We start from the raw sequence: 26,198 nt of genomic DNA, 5'->3' as shown, positions 1-26,198 counted from the left end.
TCCAAGACTTCTTCACACATATTCCTTGTTATCCAGATAACAAAGAAGTTTTCATATGGTGCTCCTGACTGGAACATGGAAATCGTCTCTTTTTGCAGACTTGGTGGATATTTTAATGCTCTCCATGAAATGAGATTCTGCTCTATCACTGGCAAGCCAGTGACTGCCGCTAGTCTTCCTTCTTGCGGCTGTGAATCTATGCATTTTTAGAAATCATTCTAAGAAAATTGATTAAAGAGCAGTTGCACAATTCAATTGAAAGTCACTGGCCAAAAAGTTAACCCTGATAGGGAGAGGTGGGCTGGCAAATTGGTACTAACGTCAAGGGACAGCTTTCCTCCACCTCCTGAGTGACAGCAGCAAGGAGGGCTCTGCAGGGAGATGCTGGGAAATGCTAACAGTCACTTTATTTCTTGTTCTATTTATTTTCCTTACAAAATGGGAAAATAAGCTATTAACACAAAATTTCAAAAGTTGAGTTCAGCCATCATTTTATTGTAAGCAGAGAAATAAAGGTTTTATGCAATAGAGTAGGGCCTTAACAATGCTGGGTTGTTATCACTTGCTTGCTTTTAATTTGGGAATTCTTTTCTTCTCTGTCTTCTTGACTGTGTTTCTGCATCAGTGCCCTTGGGGGTGCGACACACCTGTAGTTACTAGCACGCGGATGGCCTGGGGCCGGCACACCCTTGCGAGCGCCTGCGTTCCACGACCTGACTCTCCAGGAAGGCAGGGAAGCCAATCCCGAGGAACGTTTTTGATCTGCAAGAGGCTGTGGTTTTTCAAAGTAGTTGGGAATAATTAATTTAAAACAGCTAATACAAACTCTAAAGGAAGTAATAATGCACCCCGCGGGAGCCCCGCTTCAGTTCCTACCACCACACACCCCGCCGGAGCCCCACCTCAGTTCCTACCACTCCTCAGTCCTGCTGAAGTCCTCTGGCGCCATCTCCCCGCCTCTCCTCACTGCTCTGACCCCCTTGACCCAACTTTATTTTCTACTTAAAAATCCATGATAAACAGCAAAATACTATTATTCGTATTTTCTTTCAGGACAACACACGTTCCAAATTGAAATCATGATCATTCTACCCTCAAATCTGTTTTACTTAATTTTTTCGCAGTGTTAGGCCTTGATTCGAGGGCTTTCACACTGAGCTGCAAGACTGGTCCTTTTATTTCCTCTTGCTTTTTGAGATAGGATCTAAGTCACTAAATTGGCTAGACAGGAATGGAACTGGAAATTGTCCTGTCTCAGCCTCCTGGGTCTCAGGATTGCGGGTGTGTGCAACCTCAGTGGCTTGTACAATTTACTTCCTGTGGTGGCAGCCCTTACCTGCTTTCCTAATCTACAAAATCATTTTCATTGTTCAGATTTAACTAGTCAGTAACCTTGGGGATTTTTAAAAATACCTCAAATCCCTACGCTGTTTTTAAAAGTTTTAGTAACATGAAATTGATATACTATATTTTGCTTTTATAGCTTAACAAGATTTGGAATACATATATTCCTGTGAGTCCAGCGATACACAGCTCAGCAGCACAGCACTTGCCTGGCAAGTGCAAGGTTCTAAGTTCGATTCCTGGTACCAAAACCAAACCAACACAAACCAAACCAAAATAAAACATATACACCTATGCACTCATCAGCACAATAAAGGAAATGAAGATTCATTCCAATGACCCTAAAAGTTTCTTTAAGCTTCTTTGTAATCCTTCTTTCCTAACCTTCCCTGCCCACAAGTAGCCTCTATTTGATTTCTATAACTGCACATTACAATACATTTGTATTGTGTATATTATTTTATATAAATGTATTCTGCTTTGTCTCCATTAACTCATTCAGAAATTATTTTGATACTCATCTATTTTCACATATATAGTAGCTTTTTTTCTTTTCCTTTTTGTGACCAAGTAGTATTTCATTGTACGGATAAACTACTGTCTGCAACATTTACCTATTCAGAGATTTCTGAGTTGCTTTGGGTTTTTGAATAGCGGAAATGAAGGTGGTATGCATACTTCATTCATGTCTTTGCACATATGTTAACTTCTCTGCATTTTAGGTGAATGTCTAGAGTGGAGCAGCTGGTTCAGATGGCATGTACATCTAGAGTAACATAAATCTGTCATTTTACACTTTCAGCAAGAGTCTTACAGTTTTTCTGCTCTTTTGCCAACACTGGGTATGATGAGTCTTTTAAACTTTAGATATTTAAATAGCTGTGCTGTGATAACACATTTTGGATTTATTTTCTATTTTCCTAATGTGGAATCAATTGTAACTCTTATTTCAGTGTTTAATTGTGATCACTTAATAGTGCTGTGACAAGTAAACGACCATATTCTTGTAGTCCATCAATACTGGATTTCTCATCTATGTATAAGAAATCCATATTTGTTTTTCTTTTTAAACTGTTTGCTTATAACCATTGCTTTATTTCTTGTATGGTTTCAATGCTTTTATTTCTAATTGAAAATCAAGCTCATGTTAATTATCCTGCTGGAATAATAAAATACCTGAAAAGCTTCAGTGACTATATAAGGTATATGTGAGAATGCATACAGAAAATGAGATAGCTATAGTTATTATAATAAAAGTCTCACTTATTTGATCTTTTTAGTTTTTCTTTTGGAAACAGGAATTGAACTCAGGACTTCAAGCTTGCCATGTGAGTGCCCCGCTACTGAGCTATATCCCTGGCCAAATCTCACTTATTTGATTTGCAAAGTTGATGGTGAGATGTCAGAGATGACAGAAAGGGAAACAGATACAGATAGGAGAAGGTCAAAGTTCCCAATATAAGGGCTGGGGAGATGGCTCAGTAGAATAAGCACTTCTCTTGTAAGCGCAAGGGCCTGAGTTCAATCCCCAGTTTCGCAAAACGAACAAAAAAACAAAGTTCACAATATAATCTGAAAATCAAATTTCTGAATTACTGAATCTCATAGGATTAATATGACTTAAAACGATGGTGATACTATGACAGCACACAAAAGGAGATTTCGAGATATTTCATAGAATTAAATCTTAAATAAAAGGGAAGATGATTGCTCTGCACACTGGGTAGAAATGTTCACGACTGCATAAGGCAGTGGCCTAGACTCAGTCCCAAGTCTCAAGAGGACACTTGTCAAGAGAAGCTACCAGATAACTATGTCTAAGGGGTGAGACCAGGTTAAGATGAAGTGGAAGACAATGACTGGGCTTCCAACTTCTGAATTCCATTGTAATAGCAGTGTGGGTCTAGTGAAAATCTGGAAAATTCTACCAACCGGGAGAAGAGCCTTCTGAGTTGGAGGATCATGGGAGTTGAGTCTTTTCAGGTTTAGCCAGCACTGTACCTTGACCTTGACTTCACACTGTTTAGGTCCATGGACCATTGGATTATAGTTTCAATAGACAGAATCAAAAAGTCTAGATGTCATGCTGTTTGTAGGAACTACATTGTCCTCTATGGAAATCATTCTCTTATCTGGTTGAGCCATTCTATCTCCATGTTTTAGACTGTGGATTGTTTTCAATGCAATACTTTATTTAGAGTCTGCAGCACCACCCTACATAACCCAGTAATTTCTCTATTTTGTCTTTTGAACAAGTGTATCCATCTTTTCAACTTTCTTTAATTCTGTTATTTGACTATCTCTTCCCTGCTACTATTTATGCTTTCATATAAAATGCTTATCCATAAAATGCTTATCATATGCTTTCAGTAAAAATGTGGGGTCTCTGGAGAAAATTATCTCAAAATCTTATTCCATGTCTACAATTTTATCTTTGCCTTTACTTGTCCCCCTTTCCTCATCCTCTTGTGGGTAAAAAGGATTTCTTTTTCTCTCTCAGACTAAGCACTCTCTCTTGCCTGGGAGCATACTTTCTAAGGTCCTGGATTATAGTACCCATGAATCTTTGCTTTTATATTTCTTATTGTTTCCTCTTTACTAGACTATTCTCCACAGCATGAAAACATGATCAAAATCACTAATCCCCTCAACAAACACTCAGCATTTACTATGTCCTAAGAGCTGATGGAGATAACCAACATATTCTTACATTATGATCCTTATACGCCACCACTGCATCCCCTTTCATTTTTGCTGCCCTTTCATTTATTCCTGATTTTAGAGGAAAATTTCCTGTGGAGTTGTTCTACACGCACAGCATCTGTTTTCACACAGTGCTTTGCACCATGATGCTTTGCAATGGGCTCTCCCTGTGTCTGTTCCTGCCAAAACCTCCAGGGATCCCTACATTTCCAAAACTGAGGACTTCTTTCTTCCCATCTTCTGCGAGCATTCTCTACCACATAAAAGTTAAACTTGATTACTTTAGAAGCTTGTTTCTGTAACATCAGGCTTTCTTACATAATTCTTTCTGCTTTCTCTGATTGTGTTTTATAGTCTCCTTGATGGACGCTTCCTTCACCTTACTGTTTTAATATTTGAGTGGTGCATGGCTTTGGGTCATTTTATCCCAGACACGACTGCTTGGTTTCCTAAACGCTGTTTGGATGCTACTGTGGAGAAGATGACTGATTCCTAGTTATTTATCTTTCTCCTAGAACTGCGTGATCCTCTAATAAACAGAGCTAATTATACCGGTCTTCCCTAGGCTGCTACAGGTACTAAATGTACCTTGAATACAACATGTATGAAATAACACTCAGTGTCTTTTATAGAAAAACCCATTATCTTTCCTTTTATTTAATAGGCTCTTGAATATTATCAACATAATCATATTATCCAAGAAAAGAGAAGAATGATTCAAGACCTCTTTTATATACTCAGCCTCTGTATCAAGTATACCACCAAGCTTTTCAGCATTAAGATGCTCACTATCTTTCACCTCCATTATTTCCTAACCTCCTCATGATTATTAACTTATTTCCATTTCCCTTGCTGCTTACCAATTTACTGCTGGTGCTGATTCCCGAGTATCTTAAACCTACACTCCAAGCTAGTACAAAAGCTTCTTTTTAAAATATACATCTGATGATGTCATCCGCTGAAGACTCTCCTCGTTCCCTGTACCCAACCTCCTTTGATGAGCTGCCAGGGCTTTGCTGTTATCTCAAGCTCATCTGACGACTTTCCACCAACAACCATTCAGAAAGCCAGTGGAGGCCCTTGTGTTTCTCACAGTGTGTTCTGGAGGATGATAGTAGTACTGAGGGGCTGGGAAGATTTCTGGATGACGGATGTGTGGGAAATGCTGGGTTAAGCAAGTTAGACCATCTTTTCCTGAACTACACAGAGCTTGTAATAGGTGCATGTGCCTCCTACCCGGGAGCAGCAGACACAGGGGAGGCTCTGCAATTTATAGAAGCCTAGAGTTAGGTTTACTTCTGCTGAGCATTTTCCCCAAGGGTTGCATGTTCTAAGAAGATGTGATTGGAAATGATGTACCCTGTTGGCTGACAGCTCCGGGTTTCCAGCCTGTTGGCCCCATGAGGTCTTCATATGCGTCTCGCCCAGCTAACCCTTCTCTGCCTGCTTGTGCATCAGGAGCTCAGAGCTTGCCTCTCCTTCGGACTTACAGGTCTCTCTTCTGAGCCCAGACTGCACAGCTCTTCCTGCACTCAGCTCTGTCCTCCATCGCCACAAGATTGCAGGTTCCTCGAAGGCAGTATCTTGTCTTGCCCCTCACTGGGTCCTTGGCCCTACTTAGTAGCTGCTTGACTCATGTTTTTTAAATGCAGGAGTGGAAAATGGTGTGAAGGCAAAGCTAAATTTTCATGAAATGTCACTTTAGTATCCTCAACATTAGTGAGGTCTGTTTATCCTAGCAATGATACCAGTTTCATCTGTAGGTATCAGTAATGCCACAGCACACAGGAATAGAGGAATGATACCCAGCTACAACAGCACCATGCTCAGAGCCCACAGACTTGGTGCTCTGTTTTTTTTTTTTTTTTGTGAGATCTTACCCATGTCAACGAACAGGTATAAGCTGGAGTGTATGTTTTCTTTTCTCTAACAACAGAACAAAATATTTGTTTATACCATCAATGAAATAATTCTTGTGGACATGTTTTCAAAACTATGAGAACCATAAAATGTCATAGTATAACTGATCAACTATTTTCTTGAAAATACACAAAATTTTGAGATTTTTCAAAAGCAAAGTACTGGTAGCAGGGGCATACCTTATAGGTCCTATTGTGGGTGGCTTTAAAGGAAACATCTTGGCAAAATAGGAAGAAAGAAAAGCATACAGCATTTTTCAAACCTATTACAGGATATAATTTTACAAGTTGTAAGACAGTTTTATGCTTTCAAATTAAGCTCTCAGTTTCCCAAGAAAATGACAGAGAGCCATTTGGCTCTTCAATCAGTCTTGTCTAATGCAAACCACCTATAATCTAAGCCAAAGAAATGACTGTATCAATTTTTCAGAGAACTTGAGAGTAGCTAAAATTACAGACAAGGTCGTTCCCCTGATTAGGTTCCTGGGAGCCTTGGATGGTATGATTAAGGTCCGTGCTGCCTTATTACTATAAAAACTCACCTTGTTTCTGTATTCTTGACAGGGTGAATGATTTCCATTTCCCATCATTATGGTTTTGATTGCTGACAACGGAAGCCATTCCTGAACCCAGATCATAGCTGACTTTTATGCGCCCATCCGCGAGCTCTACACTCATGAAATCTTTCTATTAATAGAGCAAAAATATATCAGTGATTACATGGATGGAGAAATCTATGGCTGTTCACTCCTTTATGGGGCTCATTCTGTGGCCTTATGGCCAACTTACCGACCACATTACACTGTAACATAAACATCTGGGAAACTGAATTGGTATTACTATTTTGGAATTTTTGCAGGTGTGACATTATGGTGTAAAAGATCATGACCAAATTAACTGGACATATTTTTTCATTATGGTAGTACCAAATGGGTTCCTTGGACACATCGTAAGCAAACCAATAACTTGTTCCATGAAAGAATTTGCAAGAGATATTGTCTAGAAAGACATGAGGCTGAAGAATATTTAGTACCCCTTCTCGAACAAACAAACAAAAAACACTTCTGTTGCTGCATAATTCTATACCAGAAGTATTTTTACTGGCTGCTTTTGGTAAAGGACTATATGGGGAGTTACACTGAGAATAAATAGTGATTAAATTGTACCTGTGATTAAACTTATCAATGGAAATACGTAAGTATTGTCTCGTCATGGAGTTTTGGCTACCATGAGTCAAGTCTAGATTTCCTTTGTTTGGATTTCCTTTTATAGTAGAAACTTTTACCAGTAACTAAAAATTGTGTTGAAATTCTAAAGAGAGAGAGAGAGAGAGAGAGAGAGAGAGAGAGAGAGAGAGAGAGAGATGCAAATGGATGCTCAGTCCTAGAGGATCTGCCGTGTGTGTGATCTTTACCAGGTCTCGTGTAGCAAGGTACATCAGGAGAGCGCTTGATGAAAATGTCCGGAACTTGAACATGACAGTAGAGATATTAGGGTACCAGCGAATGGGGCGACTGACCAGTGCATAACCTTCTCCATCAAACTGGATAGTCCCTTCGCTATCTTCCACCTGAGGACTGCAAAGAAACATTTCAGATGAATTAGGCTGCTTGGTCTATGATGTGTGTTATTATTGAGTGCAACAAACTATCCTCTGGGACTGGGTAGCAAGCTACTGTAGGCAGGAACCACCCCCAATATAGCTTCAATCCTCTGCTTCTCTCCACCTCCACTGCTACCATATTAGACCAAAACCCATTATCTCTCACTTGGTTTTCCTTAGGTGTTCAAAAACCACATCACTGGTGTTTCAAATGCTTTGTGTTTCAGAGAAATGCCTGGTGGATAGTCCTAGTGGTGGTTAAGTATGTCTTAGTGATATTTGTGCAAATAGATTTCATTATCACACAATATGTGCACATGTGCATATATATAATACATATCGTAATGCACTGTAGCCCCTTAATATGTATATTCAGCCTCTAACATGTCATCCGACAGATTAGATTCAGACAATGAAAGGTATCTGTTCTGTGTGTGTATTTTAAATCTGTCTCCTTCAATTCTCGGGGAATTCTAGAAGCTCTAGGACATCATAAAAAAGTTAGAGTCTGTTCTCTACTCCAGGCACAAACTCAGCATCTAGCCTGACTCTTGGTTTATAGAAGCCACTAAACATTTGTGGAAGGAAGGAGATTTCAATATTGAACAGTGCTTCATGGAGAATATGGATCATTCGATGTTGGTTGAATAACTAAATATCTAAGATAATTCTCATGAATACAACACTTGAAAACATTTCAAATGTGAGGGTATCTATAGGATATCTATCTTTATTTGGCATTGTTGCAAAATAAGTCTCAATTGCAGGGATTTTTCAAACTTTTAATATTTATATATTAGCATATACTTAATCTCTGAATTTGGAGAGTTGTACTAGCTTGAGAGTAGAGGCAGCTATTTAGACATAATATGGTTTTTCTTACAGAATGACAGGAACCTAGAATATTGTTAATGAAATTATGGCTAATGAGGAAGTTTATAGGATAGAAAAACTAATGGTCTTGTGCAGGAAGAACAATTACAACTTTTCATCCGGTTGGCTTTCTCTCTGGACAAGAGACAAATAAAAGACTGAGGACATAATAAGAGATGCATTTTCAGTATTCATGGAAAAATGCTAACCGGAAGGCCCAGGAACTAAACCAGTCTATCAGCAGTATAATTAATAACGACTAAATTGCCCATCATCCACACTTTCTTATCACCATAATAAATGGATTAATTTCTGGAGCATTGAATTTGAGATAAGATAATGTTGCAGAGAATCTGCATAAGAGATATTCCTCGAAGTTCTCAGTTGGCGAGGATTTCCCATTAATCCTGTCGTGCAATCTGTGCAAGCCCAAGGAAGGGTGGTGAGGGGTCTCCACTGATCATTCCTCAATCCTTTGGCTCAATTCATTCTTACTTAGAATTTAGAAAGTTATAACCAGGAAAATACAGCCTCATAATGGAATATGAGAATAACCTGGAGGAATCAAAACAAAACGTATTTATTTTTCTTAGAAGAAATTTAGGACATTTATATGTCCATATCCTTCTGCTCCTAATCTGTGAATTTTTTTATGTGCAATAGTAAAAAGAACAGATCATAGCGAAGGTATATTGCAGTCTCTGGTGGACCCTTAGGAAGGCTTTGTGAAAAGTCACTTAACAGCGTCTGTAATCCTAGCTCTTGGGAGGCTAAAAACAGGAGGATCACTATGAGTCTGAGCTCCGTAGTGAGACCCTGTAGATCCTGTACTAAATACGTAAAAAGTCACTTAATAATTCATGTCGGAGCTTCTCAACCATGAGATGAAAGGTTAAATCAACCTATGATTCCCCAAGCCCCTTCCACTGAGAACTTGGGATTTTCTCTCATTCCAGCAAAAGACAAATCTATGGGAAAGTTTTATGCTGGGAGTGGCCAAACACACAGATGTACATTAGTCTTCACTTAATTCATTAGCTCATCCTAGCCACAAAGGAAAGTGGAGCCTCAAAACTGGTGAGCTGGGGATAGGCAAATGTAGGAGTTCTTGGGATGCGATATTGTAATATTTCACCACTATATTGGAACCTTCCTATTTGCTTTAAAATACTAGCGAAGGTGAACACTCTTTTGTGATGAGCAAAGGGCCGGCCAGATAGCTCAGTGGACTAAAGCACCTGCTTAGGCAGATGCAGGGACCGGGGTTTGATTCCAGTGAGCTGTGCCAGCCCTGCCCCTGGGGCATGCTGAGACAGATTGAGACTGGGCATAGTGGTGCTACCTGTAATCCTAGCACTTGGAATTACGCTCATAGAATCACTATGAGTCTGATCTAGGTAGTGAGACCCTCTATACCTGTACTAAATACACTTGATAAATAAATAAATAAATAAATAAATAAATAAATAAATGCAGAACAGAGCCGATGAGATAGCTCAGTGGACTAAGTACCTGCTTAGGCAAGCACAGAGACCAGGGTTCCATCCCCGGCACCACATGCCTTGCTGCCGCCCCCCGCCCCCACCGGGTGTGCTGAGCCAGTTACCGAGTCCTGGTGTGGTGGTGCATGCCTGTGATCCCAGCACTGGCAAGGACGAAAACAGAAGGATGACTATGAATCTAAGCTATGTAGTGAAACCCTATACAACCCCCCCACAAAATGCAGAGCACCTTAACTTACTTTTTGTTTCTTTCTTGAATCTGAATGTCAGGTCAAGTTGGAAAATATTAATCATGCACTTTGGAATAGCCCTATTCTTCCACATGTAACCTGTTTATTATAAAACTGCATATATATTGGGTTTTAGAATCTATTATTTCATCATTTTAATGTTCATTAAATAAATTTTACTGATAGCAAATGTTTTTGTAGTTTAACCTTAATGTGATTTTTGGAAATATAAGAAAAGGAAATAGACATTTTTGTATATCCCCAAGAGATTAATCCTTCTAAAGCATAAAAACAAGTGTGGCACTTATTGATACTTGACCAGTGCCAATGTCCAGGAGACGTTGTAACATCTTCTCTGCCATTTCCTCAGTCTCCTTCTTTCAATCTCATCTTTAAAGCCTTTCCTGTAAAATAAGTTTTTGCTATTTACCTTTAATAGCTGATTTTTATGTTAAAGTGTAATGAATGTTTTCCTGAAAATAAAAGCCAAACAATACCAAGAATTCTACAGAAATTAATCTTATGGGAAGCTGGGCTTATAGGAAAATAGTATTGGGGTAGAGTCCTTAAAGCTTACAAAATCAGGCCCCCACAAAGACACTAACAATGCAATTCAAAATATTTTCACAGCTCAGAAAGATACACTAGAAATTAAGATATGGAATTATTTTCTATCTTTATTTATTTATTTATTCATTCATTTATTTACTTGGTGCAAGGTCTCACTGTACAACTCAGACTCATAGCAATCCTCCTTTCTCAGCCTCCCCACCACTGGGATTATAGGCATGCACCACCATGCCAGGTTTCCAGGGCTGGCACAGCATGTGGTACTGGGGCTCGAACCTGGGTCCTTGTGCTTTCCTTCCAGGCAGCCACTTAGACCTCTGAGTTATCTCCCCAGCCCATGCAATTATTTCAGTACACCGACCTTCACCTTAAAAGGAGATGATGAAACTAATGTAAGGACAAGGGCGCATGCACAGGGTAGATGGTGCTGACTGACAGAGATGTGACAATCATGCTCAAGGATGGAGGAGCCCTGGGACATGGGCACTTCCAAGATGGAGCCCTTCCAAAGCAAGCGGAGGCCACTAGGTGCGTGCAGTGGCACCGCATGTGGGCTGCGCTTTACGCACAGTGCTCTGGAGCTGGGTGTGTCAGCTTAATGTTTTACTCGGCATTCAGCTGCCTTACGTGGAGGTTCGACTTATTAACATGTTGGGAAGAACATGTTGGAGCCCTCCTCCCATTCACCAACTCCATGTGACACATTTCCTGCGCTCCAGCCTCCCTACATTGGTTCTTTGGTCTCTAGGACTTAAACGCTGCCATATTCCACCTGCTGTTTCTTTTCATTGAACTCTAGCTCAGTGTCAAAGCTCCTCTCAAATGACAGCTCTACAAAGCAGAGCTTGGTGCCCTGAACTCAGTGTGAATAGTCATGGTGTCCTGTGTACCATATAATGATTTTTATATATGCCTTGCATTTCAACTAGTTTAGTGTTTGTCTTTTGACCACATCCTTATAATACATTTCTTGGTGCCTGGGATAGGGTTGGACTCGTTGTAGTACCAGGAAGCTGTAAGCATGAATCTTAATCAACCTACAAACACTATGAACATGCAGCAATACTGTTGTAATTCTATTAACTGGAATAATAAGCTGTATGTTAGGAGCATGACATTTGCAGACTCAGTATAGCTTTGCATGATATGTACTGCTGACTGAACTGTGCTTTAGATATCTTACTGGCAATAGGCATTTGAAAATCTTACTTAAAATGTATCAAGGAAATCTTTAAGGAAAATTGATGCTTATTTATGAGAACAGAATATTAATGTGGAACTCATGGTTTTTGTTGTATTAAATGGATTGTATGGATAACCTTCTGTAGTAGATTTTACAGATTATTGATGAAACTATCTAAAGTGGGTCAGATTTTCAAATTATCCTTAATGCCATGTTGATAAGTACATAAGCCATAAAAGAGTGTTGGGAGTTGATTATAACCCTTATTGATCATTGAATAAATGCAAATTTCTAAATTAGATATTCTAATTATATCCAAATTGCTTTTTTCCCTGAAACTCTAGAAATATTGAGAAGAAAGTGTGAAGTGTATTGTGCTACATTAATGGAGGGATTTGGGTTTTGAAAATGTATTTGTGTCTTTAATTGGAAATTGAAAAGTATAAAATTATTACATTTGAATTGTTATATATGTCACATTAAGCATCTAGGCATTTAATTTGTATTTTATAGTTTTAGTTCAATGTGCTGAAACTATTTTATGCTAAGTGATTAAGGAACTGAATTTTTATGCTGAGAAATCTAACTAGCTATTTTACACCTTCAATTCAATTATATAAACTATATTCTCTATGCATGTTTGCATGTTTGTAAACAATTTCAAGCTGCTATCTCCCATAATTGGCAATGTCTATGGTGGTCCTTCCCGGGTCCTTGTTTTCATCTTATTCAGCCAGCTTTTCGAGTCGAATGGTTTTTACTGGAAGCACTGTAGAACCTTATGTGCCAGTAAGAACTGTCCTGTAGGAAATAAAGCCTGAACTTGGGCTTCAATGCATGCTTAATCAGTTTGGGGAGTATTCTCTGCATGAAATAATAATTATCATTACACAATATCTACACAGACAGAAACACCTAGTTGGGAAGGGACACAGGAGTGGCAAGAGATAGTTGACTTGATTGACTGTGGTTGAAATACCTTACCTCTGCAGGTTTTATAAAAAACTTATGAGCACCCAAAAGCACTGCTATGGCACTCTCAGGACAGGGGAAAGCACCTGCCTCAGTGGAGGCGGGGAATGGACATTTCATTAGTTTCATGGTAAATCCACCTCTGAATACAATCATTTCAAAATAGCTCCATATTATCCACAAGACAATAGAGTACTGCACAGTAAAATAAAAACATCTGTGAAACACAGAACAGACCTGAGGGGATCTTTCATCCCAACTAACCTGACAGTGCAGCCTTTGCAGTCACCTTCTATTTCTCGGAAATTCCATAAACCTATAGGCTTGCTGTCAAAGTACGTTTCTCCCATACAGCCAGTGAAGGTAATCACACGTACAGCATCAGCCTTCTGCAGAAAGAGTGTATTTGTTATAATATAGAATTTCACAAATAATCTGGAGGTATCTATGAGAGTTACTTGCAGCAGGAGCCAGACTAATTATAATCCATTTCTTCTTTTGTGGAGAACCGGGGATTGAACTCAGGCCCTTATGCTTGCCAGGGAAGTGCTTATTCCACTGAGCCATCTCTCCAGCCCCAATCCATTTCTTCAGATACTTTGGGTTTTATATACATTTTTCATATCACTATATTAGATTTTCATAGCAGCTCCAGAAAGGTCAATAAAAGGAGAAAAGTTCAAATGTCTTGTCAGTGGATCCTGGTTACTTTTTGTCATGCTTCTTTATCCCCATTAGTAAATGCAATTTTTCCTTGGCATCTTCCAGGACTTGGTCACAGGATCTCTTCAAAGCCTTTGTCTAAGCCTTTCTTGATAAATGGGGGTCATGTTGGCACAAAACCTACTCACAATTCCTGCATGTATTTTAAATCTTCTTTAGATTACTCACAAAACCTAAAATCATAGTTGTTACACAGCATTGTTTAGGGAAAAATGACAAGAAAAATATCTGCATATGTTCCGTAGAGATAAAATTTTATTTTTTTAAAATAGTTTCAGACTTGAGTTGAATCTAAAGATGGAGCACCCATGGATACCTGGGGCAGACTGTAAGCCCTTCCCAACTTTTAACTTTAGGCCAGCTGCTAAACTGTTCCATGGTTTATCCTTTGGGCTCCGATGTGGGATTGTTATGGGAACAAAATTAGACACTGTTTGTTTATGGTCAGCTCAGCTCCTGCTGCACAGGAGTTTCAGTGTTCGTTCAGCGGCAGCATTGTCCTTGGGCATCTCTGGGGCACACATACAATACCAGAGGTCTGTCTTGGTGCCATGGGAAGGAGACCTCCCTGAGGGTGCAAAGGAGTACAGGTGCACCCACACATCACCCGCTGGTAGTGCTGCCCTAAACTTTTCAAATTCCAACAAAGTCCATTTTCCATGCAGGAGAATGAGGGAAGCTAAGGCAACTTAGAAAGGATCAGGTAGATGTTGTTTGCTGGGACTCAATAAGTAACTGTTGAATGCCAATTCAGAGAAGTCATACCATAACTGCAAAAGAGAAAATCACCTATTCCATTCTAGAGCTCCTGGGAATTTAATTTAAATAACTGTTCATTTTAGTCTTGGCAAATTATGGATAAATAGTACATTTTGCTGCTTATAACTTTAAAAACTCTATGTCAAAGATAATCTACACTTAGTTGAATTATCTGGAAAAATGATAGGTTGACATGCTTGGGTTTTAGAACAAACATAAGAAGATGAATTGGTAAAAAGCTGTAATTTCAGGTCAAACCTATCACATGAATATCTACTGTGGTGGTCATGTAGAGAGATTGTTGGCGATGGTGTGGGTCAGAGTGGTCTTTGGACGTCTCCATCATCAGCTGAAACCTCTTAATTGCCCAGAGGTTCATTATCCTACTTAAGGATTCTCCTGGGTTTTCTGCATCTCTTCAGATCCTGAAATGCTATCATAGAGAAATTTCTCTGCTCATTTAAATTTCCATCAGTGAATTCCTTTAGCTACTTGTTTGCAGCTTTGCCTAGGAACCTTGAAACTTTGAGCTAAAGTGGTTAAAAAGCTTTCTACAGATCTCATTTGTCTGTTTTCCTTTTATTTCCAAGATTGACATAAAATTGTTTTCTGCCAGTGACATTTGCATAGTAACTCTAAAAGTGTGACTGCAGGTATAGCTACCACGTTGGGGGATTTGTCATGATCTGACACACCCCATCTCGCTGCGCTGCATGGCTGTGAAGTGCGGTGGCTGGGGGCTGGAGACTCCTGGGCCGGGAGTCTGTGTTTAGGTCCACACTCTGCCACAGGGCATCGTTTGACCTTGGTCAAGACGTTTCCACTCATTCTCGCTCACACTCCTTAATGTAAAATGGGAGAATATTAGGACCTACTCTATTTTGGGCTGAATGTCTGTGTCCTGCTCAAATGTTTATGCTGAACTCTTAACCTCCAAAGTGATGGCATTAGGAGGACTCAGAACTCACAGGTGATTAGGTCATGAAGTGGGGCCTCCATGGCTGGGGTTAGTGCCTTATACGAACGGCCCCAAGCTACACGTTTCCCCACATGCCATGAGAGGGTGCAGCAATGGTGTACCTTCCATGAGGAACAGGATCCACTGGACACCACGTCTTCCTTGGATCTAGGGCTTTGCAGACTCCAAACTGTGAGAAATGTATTAGTTGCTATGTTATAAGCTCCCTGTTCTCCCCTGTCTTTGTTATAGCAGATCATATCGACTATGATGCAACTGGATTTGATTGCAAAATTTATAGTTTTTGTACTGTGTGCTGCCCCTCTCTTTATCTTCACAGGAAGCAAGAAAAGTTGGCAATATAACTATATCATTATGTACCATATGTATTTATACGTAGCTCCATAAATTGAGGATGATTTTAGAGTGTAATGGAATAAATTCCCATACTTTAGTGTCACATCTCATAGACAAAGCAAATAAAGCAACCTCACTCCATAGGAAGGTCGAGTTCTCATAAATTTGGGTTCACCCAGGCTTTTCACATTTTCCGACTAATCTTGTCCCAGGGTGATCTGACAAGTCTCGGATTATCTATTATATTTGGTTGTGCTCTTGTGTCTCACCCGCAGGTCGTTTCGCAATGGCTAATTCCATTTAATCAACATAAGCCTCTTTAGAATGCAGACACTTTGCAATTTGAAATGCACAAGGACCTGTCATGAAGCAATTATGAATATTAAGTGCATTTCTCTGTAAGAATGAGGAAAGAGCAACTCGAAAACTTTTAAAACCAGATCATGACTTGAAAGCTTATGCCTACTGTGATATTTCCCATGGTATTCATAAATCTTTTAATTAGATGTGAGTATGGACTTTATAACACTTCATATCTATAAATCATGCATTGACTCAGAAAATTAAGGATCCTTAAAAAACACTTTACTATTGAAGCAACTAAAACAGGATCATAAAAAAATGGGTGGCACAGATAAGGGTGAAACAATAATGGTTTAAGTAAATATACATAAGCTCATGGAGAGGCGTTTTGAGAGTGAACTCCCAAAATTCAAGGAGAAAAACTGTTACTTAAAAATAATTCATGTTTTCATGAAAATGAGTTAGGTAAGCCTTGGCTAAGCTAATGCCGAGCTCACTCACGCTTTCTCCCCAAGTAATCAGGCCAGGGGTTGTCTATTGGGGAGAAATCAGAGGGCTAGGGGACAGCACACTACCTTCAATTTTCCAGTCAAACCTCCGACAAACAGCATTGCATTTGCGTCCACATCGAGGATGGTATAGCCTGGGGGAGACGCCGCGTGGTAGGTACTGGGCATAATGCTGGCTTTGGGCCCATCCAGGGCTCTCACAGAGATGGATCCATTTCTCCCCGTTCTTCAAGGGCACAAGTGGAAAGGAAGAGGAAGACAACACAGGAAATGAAACATGGGCTCTCTTTCTGTCCACTTGAGGTTGAGAAGACACACAATATGGAGAGTGGCTCAAGAAAATTTTAGAGATAACTAGGTGATCAGCCTTGAGCATTTCAGGTTCACTAAACCTCCCATTAACACTCACGGTCTGATCCCTGCTAAGTATTTGTGGTCAGGTTCAGCTGGGATTGCATCTGTGAGCAACCTGTTCTGATTCTGTGCGTGTGTCCCCTCATAGGATGTGAGATGACACAGCAGCTATTAGCTGATGGAATTGTTCTAGAGGTCAAGTGGAAAGCCAGATTGCTTAATATAATAATTCATCGTTTTACAATGTATGCAATTTAAACACATTTATATGACTTCATTTTGTATTTTGTCTAATTTAATTCAGCAAGTGAACCCCAAATGAGCCACTCCCATGCAGTATAAGCTGCCTAATCTGCTAAGATTCCTCGTAATGTCTTGGATCTGAATTTGCTGAAGCAAATCTTGGAATGGTATGTCTTTCATTGTTGGCACACAGTCTTAATGGTTACAGTACATTATCTGGTCTTCAGAGTGGTGTATACAGATTATATAAAAGTTCAGTTTTAAATTCAATTAACAGAACTTGGAAAGCTATCATCATTTCATCTCATTTTCTTTTTTGAAGTGATTGATTTGCACAAATCGTTAAATATGAAAATCTAGTCTCTCTTCTGAGACAAGCAGTCATAACAAAGCTTTAGTGTCATATTTTGTTCCCTGCTGTCTCACTTTGGCAATCTCTTTATCTCTGAGGGGGCAGTGTTAAGTGAAACACATGGAAACAAAAGAATGATTTTGTCAACTACCACTCTCCTGTAACACAATGATTCTCTTCTGATAGAAGAATTGTACCTCATGAGAATAAATGTCTTCAAATTCAGAAACACACGAAAGCACCCAGCACCTCCATATATGTGAGCAAACTGTTTCCCTCTTACACACACACACACACACACACACACACACACACACACACACTTCTGCTGCTGAACATCTTAATAAAACTACCATTTTCACTAAATTGTCCAATTTAAACATATACAACAGAATCAAACTCTACGGACCCTTACTCCAATTCAGTAATTACCAGTTCTTCAATTGTTCTCCCATCTTGGCTCAGCCTCCTCACTAGCTTGAGACCCTTAGCTGTACACCCCACTGTGCGCTGCTTTGGATTTAATAGGGAGGTGAGAATTGGACAAAGAATAGAAAAGGAGGAAGGTGCTGCAGACAGGAGTGGTTCCATAACTGATGTACATCCTGCCGGAAATTGATGATTGGTTTAAAGCTTCAAAACAGGACTACTGACATAATTTCCTGTTACTTTCTGTTTTAATTATTATTGTGAAGTAGGATGAGCCTAACGTATTCCACAGGGATGCTAACGTTTTGGCACTGCGTGTGGCATGATTGTGATGTAGGTTGGGAGAGGAGCTGTGTACCATAAGCTAAGCAATAGTGGTAGTCATGATAGACCAAACTATTTAATGAGATGTGCTTTTTATTTTCTTTTTTCAAAGGAGATGAGATGAAAATAGATGAGCTACGAAGTTTCTACCTAACAGAAGATAAAGGGATCAGAAATGAGCATCTTACTCTGGTGAACACTTTGAAGCTTTGTCAATACCTAAGAGGTATGACAGATACACAAATCCCCACACATTCATACATCTACTTTTGATATATTAAAACCCACGTACATGTGTTTGTACTCATCCATAGCTGCCTTATTGAAATGGAAATAGAAGTTTGCTCATAACCTGGGAAATGACTTCAAAAGTGTCATTCAGTTCTCTTACTCTTTATTGAATAATTACCTTGATGCTTCAATTCGATACCAATAGGAGTCATCAATAGTCAAATCGGGATACTCCACCCGGCCAACTCCAGAGCCAACATCCCATAGGAAGCTTACTTTGCCTTTCCGCATTTCTATAGCCAGAAAGTCAATCTGGTGCAAAGAAATACAAAAGCAAGAGTTACCAGGTACAGAGGTGCTCTGAAAGAGGGGAAAGAACAGGATACCAGAGAGCATCTCAGCAGGTGCCATTTGCAGGCATAACAGAATTCAGGATTCATTACTATTTTCAACAAGGACTCTGAGTTCTAGGGCACGGCTATGATAGTTTAACCCAAAGGGATCCAGAGCTCCTCAAATGAATGGCACAGATTAACTCATGCCATGACTGCTAAAAAGTCCTGCACATGGAAGACCCATGCTCAGGCAGTCAACTAGCTCAAACAAAAGGAGGTAGAACTTTGTGGGTGAGTTTTTGTATGCAAGACGCAGTCTAAGTTATGAACAAATTCCACATGACTTAGGGGAGTTTTCATCCACAATAAATTAGTATATAATTCATTATTTTCATTTCATTAACATGAAATTCCTTATAATTTCTTTTTTTCTTATAATTTCATTTGAAAAGTTCTTTTAAAAGCTTTATCTTACTAATCTTTCTTTTAAAAAGATAGATCCAAAAATATGGTCTGAACTAAATGTTAGTATACTGACAAATGACAGAACAATGTCTGACTCTAGAGAATTTCCTTCCTGCTTGCTTGACACTTGAGAGCTCTGTGAGACTCTGAGGTTTTCAAGGCTGAAACACAGTTTTGGGCTCATCTTACTGGATTCCATCCATACCTTAATGCCAAGAGTATTGCCGGACCCCACATGTATACAGTAGTCTAAGGATAGTTGAATATTAAACTTACAAATTTGGCACTCCCAAGATAAAAAAGGAGATTGTCGGCAACGGCTGTCTTAACGTTGATAATAATATTATTGTAGCTTCCTTTCTTGATTTCTGGCTTGTACGTTCGAATGCAGTCACCTCCCGACGAGACAGACACTTTGATCTTCATGAAAAACAAGGTACAAAGACTTAAGACTGCATCCCTCAGAAAGTCTGAAGTAGCTCCCAAACAACCTTAGAGCTATCACTATTTTTTCTTTGAAGTTACTTTGTAGTCACCAAACAGTAGCATCATTAAATACCCGTATGCAGATCCCATTTATATTCTTTAATGAAGGTATGGAAGAGAGCGCTTCCATGAGAATTTTGACAATGAGCTGTTCAAAGTTTTGTTTTCTTGCCACACTGCTATTCCTCTGAGTCATGCAGCTGGAAAATTCTTACTTTGCTCCTTTAAGAATTTAGGCACATTTTTCCAAAGGAGATTTTACAAGAAGCTAATGGGAATGAACTTTATTAAGGTTGCTTAATGAAATTTTGCAATTCAAATTTCAGCACTTTTGGTATCATTTAAAGTAGGGGATAAATGTAAGGAAGCCATTTTTCTTTCAGTGTTCAAGAGGAAATTACTGGCCCTCCCATCGCTTTAGAGCTGAAACAGGCCAAATAGATTTTGTTCTAGGTGGTCTAACAATAAGAACATTAATCATTCCTCTCAGAACATACATTTCAGAATAAATTATACTTCTTTATTAAGTTCTCAGGAAATAAGATAGAAATAATTTCCAATGGTTATCACTACTAATATGTGTAACAGTTCCCTTTTCTTTTGAATAGTACTTTAGAAATTACTGTAAATTGCTAAGAAAGAAATTCCAATGTGAATCACAAGACACTTTCTCTCCGAGTGTTGGCTTCCACTGTGGGAGTCTTCCTTCATTCACAAATAACATTATTGCATTTAATTTCCTTTAGGCGAGGCACAGAATTACAGGGAAGGAGACTTTCAGGACAGTAGTGTCATTCTTTAGACTCAGAAAGAAGTTGCTACTTTGCTGATTGGTGTTAGCCAAAGTAGGAGACAGAGAGGAAAGGAAAATTCTCTTGCTACTGGTTCCAATGCCTAACTTCCAGGAGAATGTTGGCCCTTACATGCAGTAAATTTATATTTTCCCACTTCTTCTGACCTTTTGTGCTACTCATTTAGTTTGTGCATTTGGAGAAAAGGTAACTAGTACTATTTCACCCTATAAAAAGCCTTTGCAGGGCTGGAGAGATGGCTCAGTGGTCTAAAGCACCTACTTGAAACAAGCTTGGCAAAGCACAGGGACCGCGGTTCGATCCCCAGCACCACATGCCAGCCAGCCCCGCCCCCTGGTGGGCTGAGCTGGCCACACACACACACAATAAATAAATGTAATAAATAAAAATAAAAAAAAAAAAAAGCCTTTGCAAAGTCCAAGCAAGATAGCCTAGGCCACCAAGCCAGTCTCCTTACTATAATGACACAAGAGGCTGTCTCCAAGAATTACATTAGTGAGCATGGTGGGTCCTAGCCAAGGGTGACGACTGTACTGAGGAGGTGCTAGGTGTAAAACTGGCTGGATTCAAAAAGGAGAGGTAGGGATGGATTTATGCTGACAACCAGGAAAATGCATATACATTCAAGAACCTCTGGGAATACAGCAGACCTCTGGCAGCTCCTGTGGGCTCCACATAGTTCACATATCTAGGTGGAGTTGTTTCCTTGCCCGAGCAGCTGAGCTCATTGCATCTCCATGCAGAGGAAACTGTTTTGCAAGAATTAGGTAGGGGCTGCTATCCAAGAAAGGGTCAATCCCGCGGACCTGTGTACGGTGGCCCGAAGCTAGAATGACATAGGAAGCTGCTTTTGAGGCTGCTTTCCTATCCTTGCCTTCTCTTTCAGGGTGAGCCCTGCCTCTTAACTGAGGAATTCAGGACTGGGGAGGGGTGACCCCTGAAGCCCAGTGTTCGCTCTGTCTGGTAGACAGGTTGCCTTCTTGGTAATGCAGTTTTCAGTGAAGAGGTTGATTTTTTGCTTCACAAGTGATGGAAATTTCCCTTTATCTATGGAGCTGAGAGTAGGTGAATCCAAAAGAATTACAGAAAACCTTTAGCAAGAAGTGTACAACTATTACATTGGGTGTTAATGGTATAGAAGACATGCAATGGAAGTTGGCAACGCATGCGACAGGACTGGACATCTGTGGGGCAATGAGTTATTCAAAGCTTGAAATTAAAAGGATAAAGCAACTTGGGGGAAAGACCATATGTAGTAGAGAGCAGGCAGGGAAAATGCAGGCTTCTCTTGTTCTTAATGTTCAGAAAACTAGGTAGGAGGCAGACAGCGTTTGGGAATTTGCAGCTGGTGATCCCAAAGCATCATGACTGGAAACATAGGTGTTGAGCAAGTTTAGTATCTGAGCCAGGGCACAGGTGCCACGGGCCTAAAGGAACGGAGGAGAACATGAGATCAAGATCTGACTGCAATTCACGAGCAGCACTAAATAGCCTGAGCTATCCACAGCAAGAAATCCTATCTGAAATCAGGGTGGGGACTCATAGTGAAAGAAGTCCGCTTTTATCTTCACTTCACAAGTGCTTCCTAGGCTTGACTGCAGGACCATGCTGCAGTAGAATTAATCTCAACCAAATCTGTTTATTTAAAGGTTACAGTGAAACAGCTCTCCTCAGCTAGTGTTTAGAGAGGAAATGATGGAACGTGGGACCCTTTAGTCTTGGACCTTGGGTTCAGAGACCCAGGAGAGCACGAGGTGATGAGAGCACGAGGTGATGACGCAGCTGTATATGGGAAGGGGTTGTCACAGTGTACAATGGAGCACCAGTGCCGACACCAGATGCACTACCAAGCTCACCTATAGAATTCAGTCTAACAAAGCAGCTATCTTTAAACCAAGCATATTTAATATTACTAGGATTTCCAGTTAATCCATTTTATGACATATTTTGCACATTTAAAATTTTAGTTCTTGGAACAAAATGACATTGTCATATCCAATAGGCCAGCAGTTAATCTTATAAAGATAATCTACTGTTCCATTCTTACATACACATGTCAAACAAAAAGCCCTCTGTTATTTCTGTTTTCTGGTTTCGAACATAATCTCAGTATCTAAAAGGGGCAGGCTGCCCACACTGTCGGCAATCAATTTGTAATTACTGATTTCACCTTATAAATACTTTGTGATTTGATTCACAATTACAGATATGTTTTTGGGCAACTTAAAACAGGTAAATCAAAATAAAATATCTACAAATTTATTTAGAAAAAACTTCTAGGGTATACCTATCTCTTTTTCAAACATCCTTTGGCTCTATCAGTCACTGTATTTCAAATACAGCCCCTTTATGAGATTTCTAAAACAAATCACGAGGCACTTGATATTTCTTGGACATTTCTGATATAACATTATTCATCCTATAATCATCATGAACTCAGTTAAATATTACTGAGAATCCTGTTTCATGTATTGGATTTCCATTGTGTTTTTGTGCAGTAACTAGGACATTCATTTAAAGAGTGTCAGCTCCTCAATTCAAGAATCAACAAGCCCAAAAGAAAGCTACTTTAAAATAAATGTCTTTAATTTTTAAGTAAGAAATCTTTCTTCATTTTAATTTCAAATATATATTAGGGCCATAGCCAGACACTCAAGCCAAGTTGAAATTCTATGACAAATCAAAAAATATAATTTTCAGTTTTTACAAAACTCTTTGAAAACGACTGGCTGCATAGTCCTAATAGCTAATGAAGATAAAGCATTTTGTTGTAACTTCCACTTGCAAAGCAAATTAAAATTCCTCGAAAGTATCACTTGATACATTTTTTACATGTATTTTTTATTCTGAGACAGAAGTACATAATGTATTTACATGTCACAAGATTTTCTTTTTTATGAGGAAGGAGTAAAGAATTGGCAAGTATGAATAATAAAATGTCAAGATTTCCCTATTTTACTTGCTGATTAAATCAGAAACTATGATTAAATGTGTGATTCATAAAAGAATATATACTACTACTTTTTGAAGACATCAGTGTTAAAATGCGTATGAAGGGAGAGGCCAGTACTTCCTTTCTGCTACCGTTAGCCTCCTGTCTAGGTTTCCTCACAGGCTGCAGACTCCTTCTAGATTGACATTTAAGAAGAGCAGATCTTAGATACTCTGATGAAAGTGTTCATGCTCAGACTCTTTCACCACTGGGTCCATCCCATGTACAATCATTGTCAAACAATAGATTGCACTTAACTCATCACTCGAGCACGGATAGCAAGTGGCTTCCTATGACATTTCCAATTTAATGTTTACTTTCTTCAGTTCCTCATGACAAAAAGAAATGGCCTTTATGAGCTGATTCCCTGACTTTGCTTTCTGCCGTGTTCAAACCAGGCCTTGTCTTGCAATGCCTTCCTGTGTCCTCCCTCCCTGCTCCTCCCTGTCCAGGTGAGGGCACTTCAAGCCTGGCTCAGATTCTTCCCTCTGGGTTCTCCTCTGTCCTGCTAGAGGCGATCTCTCATTTTAGAGCACTTTCTTCAAGCCATGTAACTGGGACAGTATTCCTGCATTACTTAGAGTTCTTGGCACACACGCATTATTTCCTCCGTGACACGATAAACTTTAGTCTATTTGAGCAGTAACAAAGTATACCAGGATTCCCAATGTTAAAACAACAAGGGAAATCAGAATTCTCTTGAAACTCCATTTGCAATTTATAAAAAAGGATTCCTTCTTCTGTTTGAAAATAGCTTTAAAGTAAAGGAAAAGAGAAGAATTTGCGATCATTCATTCAGCTGGATATACCAGTGTGTGTGTGTGTGTGTGTGTGTGTGTGTGTGTGTGTGTGTGTGTTTGTGTGACATTCCCTTTAGAAATAATATTGTCAAGGCTACAGAGATTCCTCAGCAGTCTAAGTGCCTGTGTAGGCAAGTGCAAGGACCTGGGCTCGATTCCTGCTACCACATGCTAGGCCACCAAGACTGGGCATGGTGGCGCATGTCTGTAATCTCAGCACTGGGAAGGCTGAGACAGGTTGGTCACTATAAATCAGGGCTGCATAGTGAGACCCTGAACCAAATACATAAAATTAAAAAAAAATAAATAATAATGACAGTTATGATGAGTTACTGATTGTGAAAGAAAAAAGAGCTCACAGAATTGGCTTGCTTCCGGGCTTGATTTATTAGCTCTTTTATTTCAGAGATGTTTTTCTTTAGGTTATCCTCAAGTTCCTTGATGGGTTTGAGTTCGTTTAGGAGCCGATCAGCTTCTTTTTCTAGATTCTTCACAGTGGCATCTGCATCTGTAACTGCACAGAACATGTTCATACACACACACACACACACACACACACACGCACATGAACACGCACACACAGAGCACACAACACATATACAGAGAAAAATTAGCATAGCAGTGTGTTTAGCTAAGCAATTTGATCTTGCCCGGAGGATGAGGCAAAGCCGTGGCTACTGAAGTGCTGTGTGCTGCGAATATGCAATGTGCAGATTTTAGCTGAGATGCAAGCTGGTCAGGGGAGGTGGCAGAGGGAAGCTTTGGCTTGGCGTTGAAGGTGAAAATTAGCATTGAAGGTAGAGGGTAGGATGAACTTCATTCCGCGCTTAATTCCTAGCTGCAGCCAAAAAACTAACCTTTATAGAACAGAACTTCAGTCATATAAGTAGGAAAATGAGCGCGTCCTGGAAATGTCACCTAGTCTATCCCAGCTTGAACTGTATTTTAATCAAGGTTCCCACACAAAATTGGTTTTCTTCTTTTTCTCGCTGTCTTTTTTACACATCCTAAAGGAGAAGCCATCAAAATGCGGCTAGACGAATATTTAAATGTTGAACAACCTTTAGACTGAAAGCCTGTGTTATACTTTAATTAAATCTTTCAAGCTACAGTTCAATTTTATTTTGAAGAACGGTTGGTTGTCCTGGGCTATATAGGGTTGAACGATATTAAATCACTGTTTTTGTAGGTTAAGAAAGTTGAATATTGGCAATTTCAAAAGTTGTAACCCTAAAATAGTCGAAGGTCATCTCCAATCCATAGACTTTCTTATGTGCTTTTTATGGGAGGGCATATGACAAATGGAAAACTAATTATGCTATCTCTGGGATGTTGGTGGTCTTATCCAACTGCGTCACTTATTGTCTGATTAAATGTCTACTGTTCAACTTTCTGTCATTGTGATTCTGCTGATAAGGTGGAATTGTTTAAGGTCCCTGCCTACCTGACCATCAGGCTATGATGGTCTGCTCTAGGGCTCAAGATTGCATCAAGAATTGAATATATTCCTCCCGAGATGAAGGGTGTCTAGGATAGAGCCATTGTTATGTAATCACGTAGATGATGGAACCACAGTTAGCCCACTGTTTCGTACACTTGAGATAAATCATTCTTTTAATTTGTCTCTTTGATTTCATTCTGCACTTTTTCTCATAGCCTACAAATTACGTCAATATCAAGGAATTCTGATTTAGAGCTATATTCATAAGAAAGAGGAGATAAGCAAAGACCACTGAGGCTCAGGCAAACTGCAGAGCCTTCTAAGCTTGCAAATACTTTATATCAAATGCTGCAAAAAGGAATGTGGGGGCGTCTTGTCCCTCCCACATCCTCTGTGTTTGGAAACAGTCTAAGAAAAGTCTCCAAA

General features: G+C 39.5%; 1 protein-coding gene across 1 annotated transcript in view; it reads right to left on the bottom strand.

Annotated features, from left to right (window-relative positions):
* Nucleotides 1–26,198, bottom strand: part of Lama2 (laminin subunit alpha 2) — a 639,722-nt gene that overhangs the window by 43,839 nt on the left and 569,685 nt on the right. Inside the window, exons 45-51 of the mRNA XM_023714262.1 lie at nt 24,691–24,845; nt 19,518–19,661; nt 18,620–18,753; nt 16,575–16,734; nt 13,164–13,288; nt 7,381–7,543; nt 6,509–6,653 (exon numbers count right to left, since the gene is read on the bottom strand). Of these exons, the coding sequence (XP_023570030.1) occupies nt 6,509–6,653; nt 7,381–7,543; nt 13,164–13,288; nt 16,575–16,734; nt 18,620–18,753; nt 19,518–19,661; nt 24,691–24,845 (1,026 nt within the window). The remainder of the gene's footprint in view (nt 1–6,508; nt 6,654–7,380; nt 7,544–13,163; nt 13,289–16,574; nt 16,735–18,619; nt 18,754–19,517; nt 19,662–24,690; nt 24,846–26,198) is intronic.

The sequence above is a fragment of the Octodon degus genome, unplaced genomic scaffold (assembly GCF_000260255.1).
Source record: "Octodon degus isolate 3935 unplaced genomic scaffold, OctDeg1.0 scaffold00034, whole genome shotgun sequence".
NCBI classification, from domain to species: domain Eukaryota; kingdom Metazoa; phylum Chordata; class Mammalia; order Rodentia; family Octodontidae; genus Octodon; species Octodon degus.
This window is presented reverse-complemented; position numbering and strand designations above follow the sequence as displayed.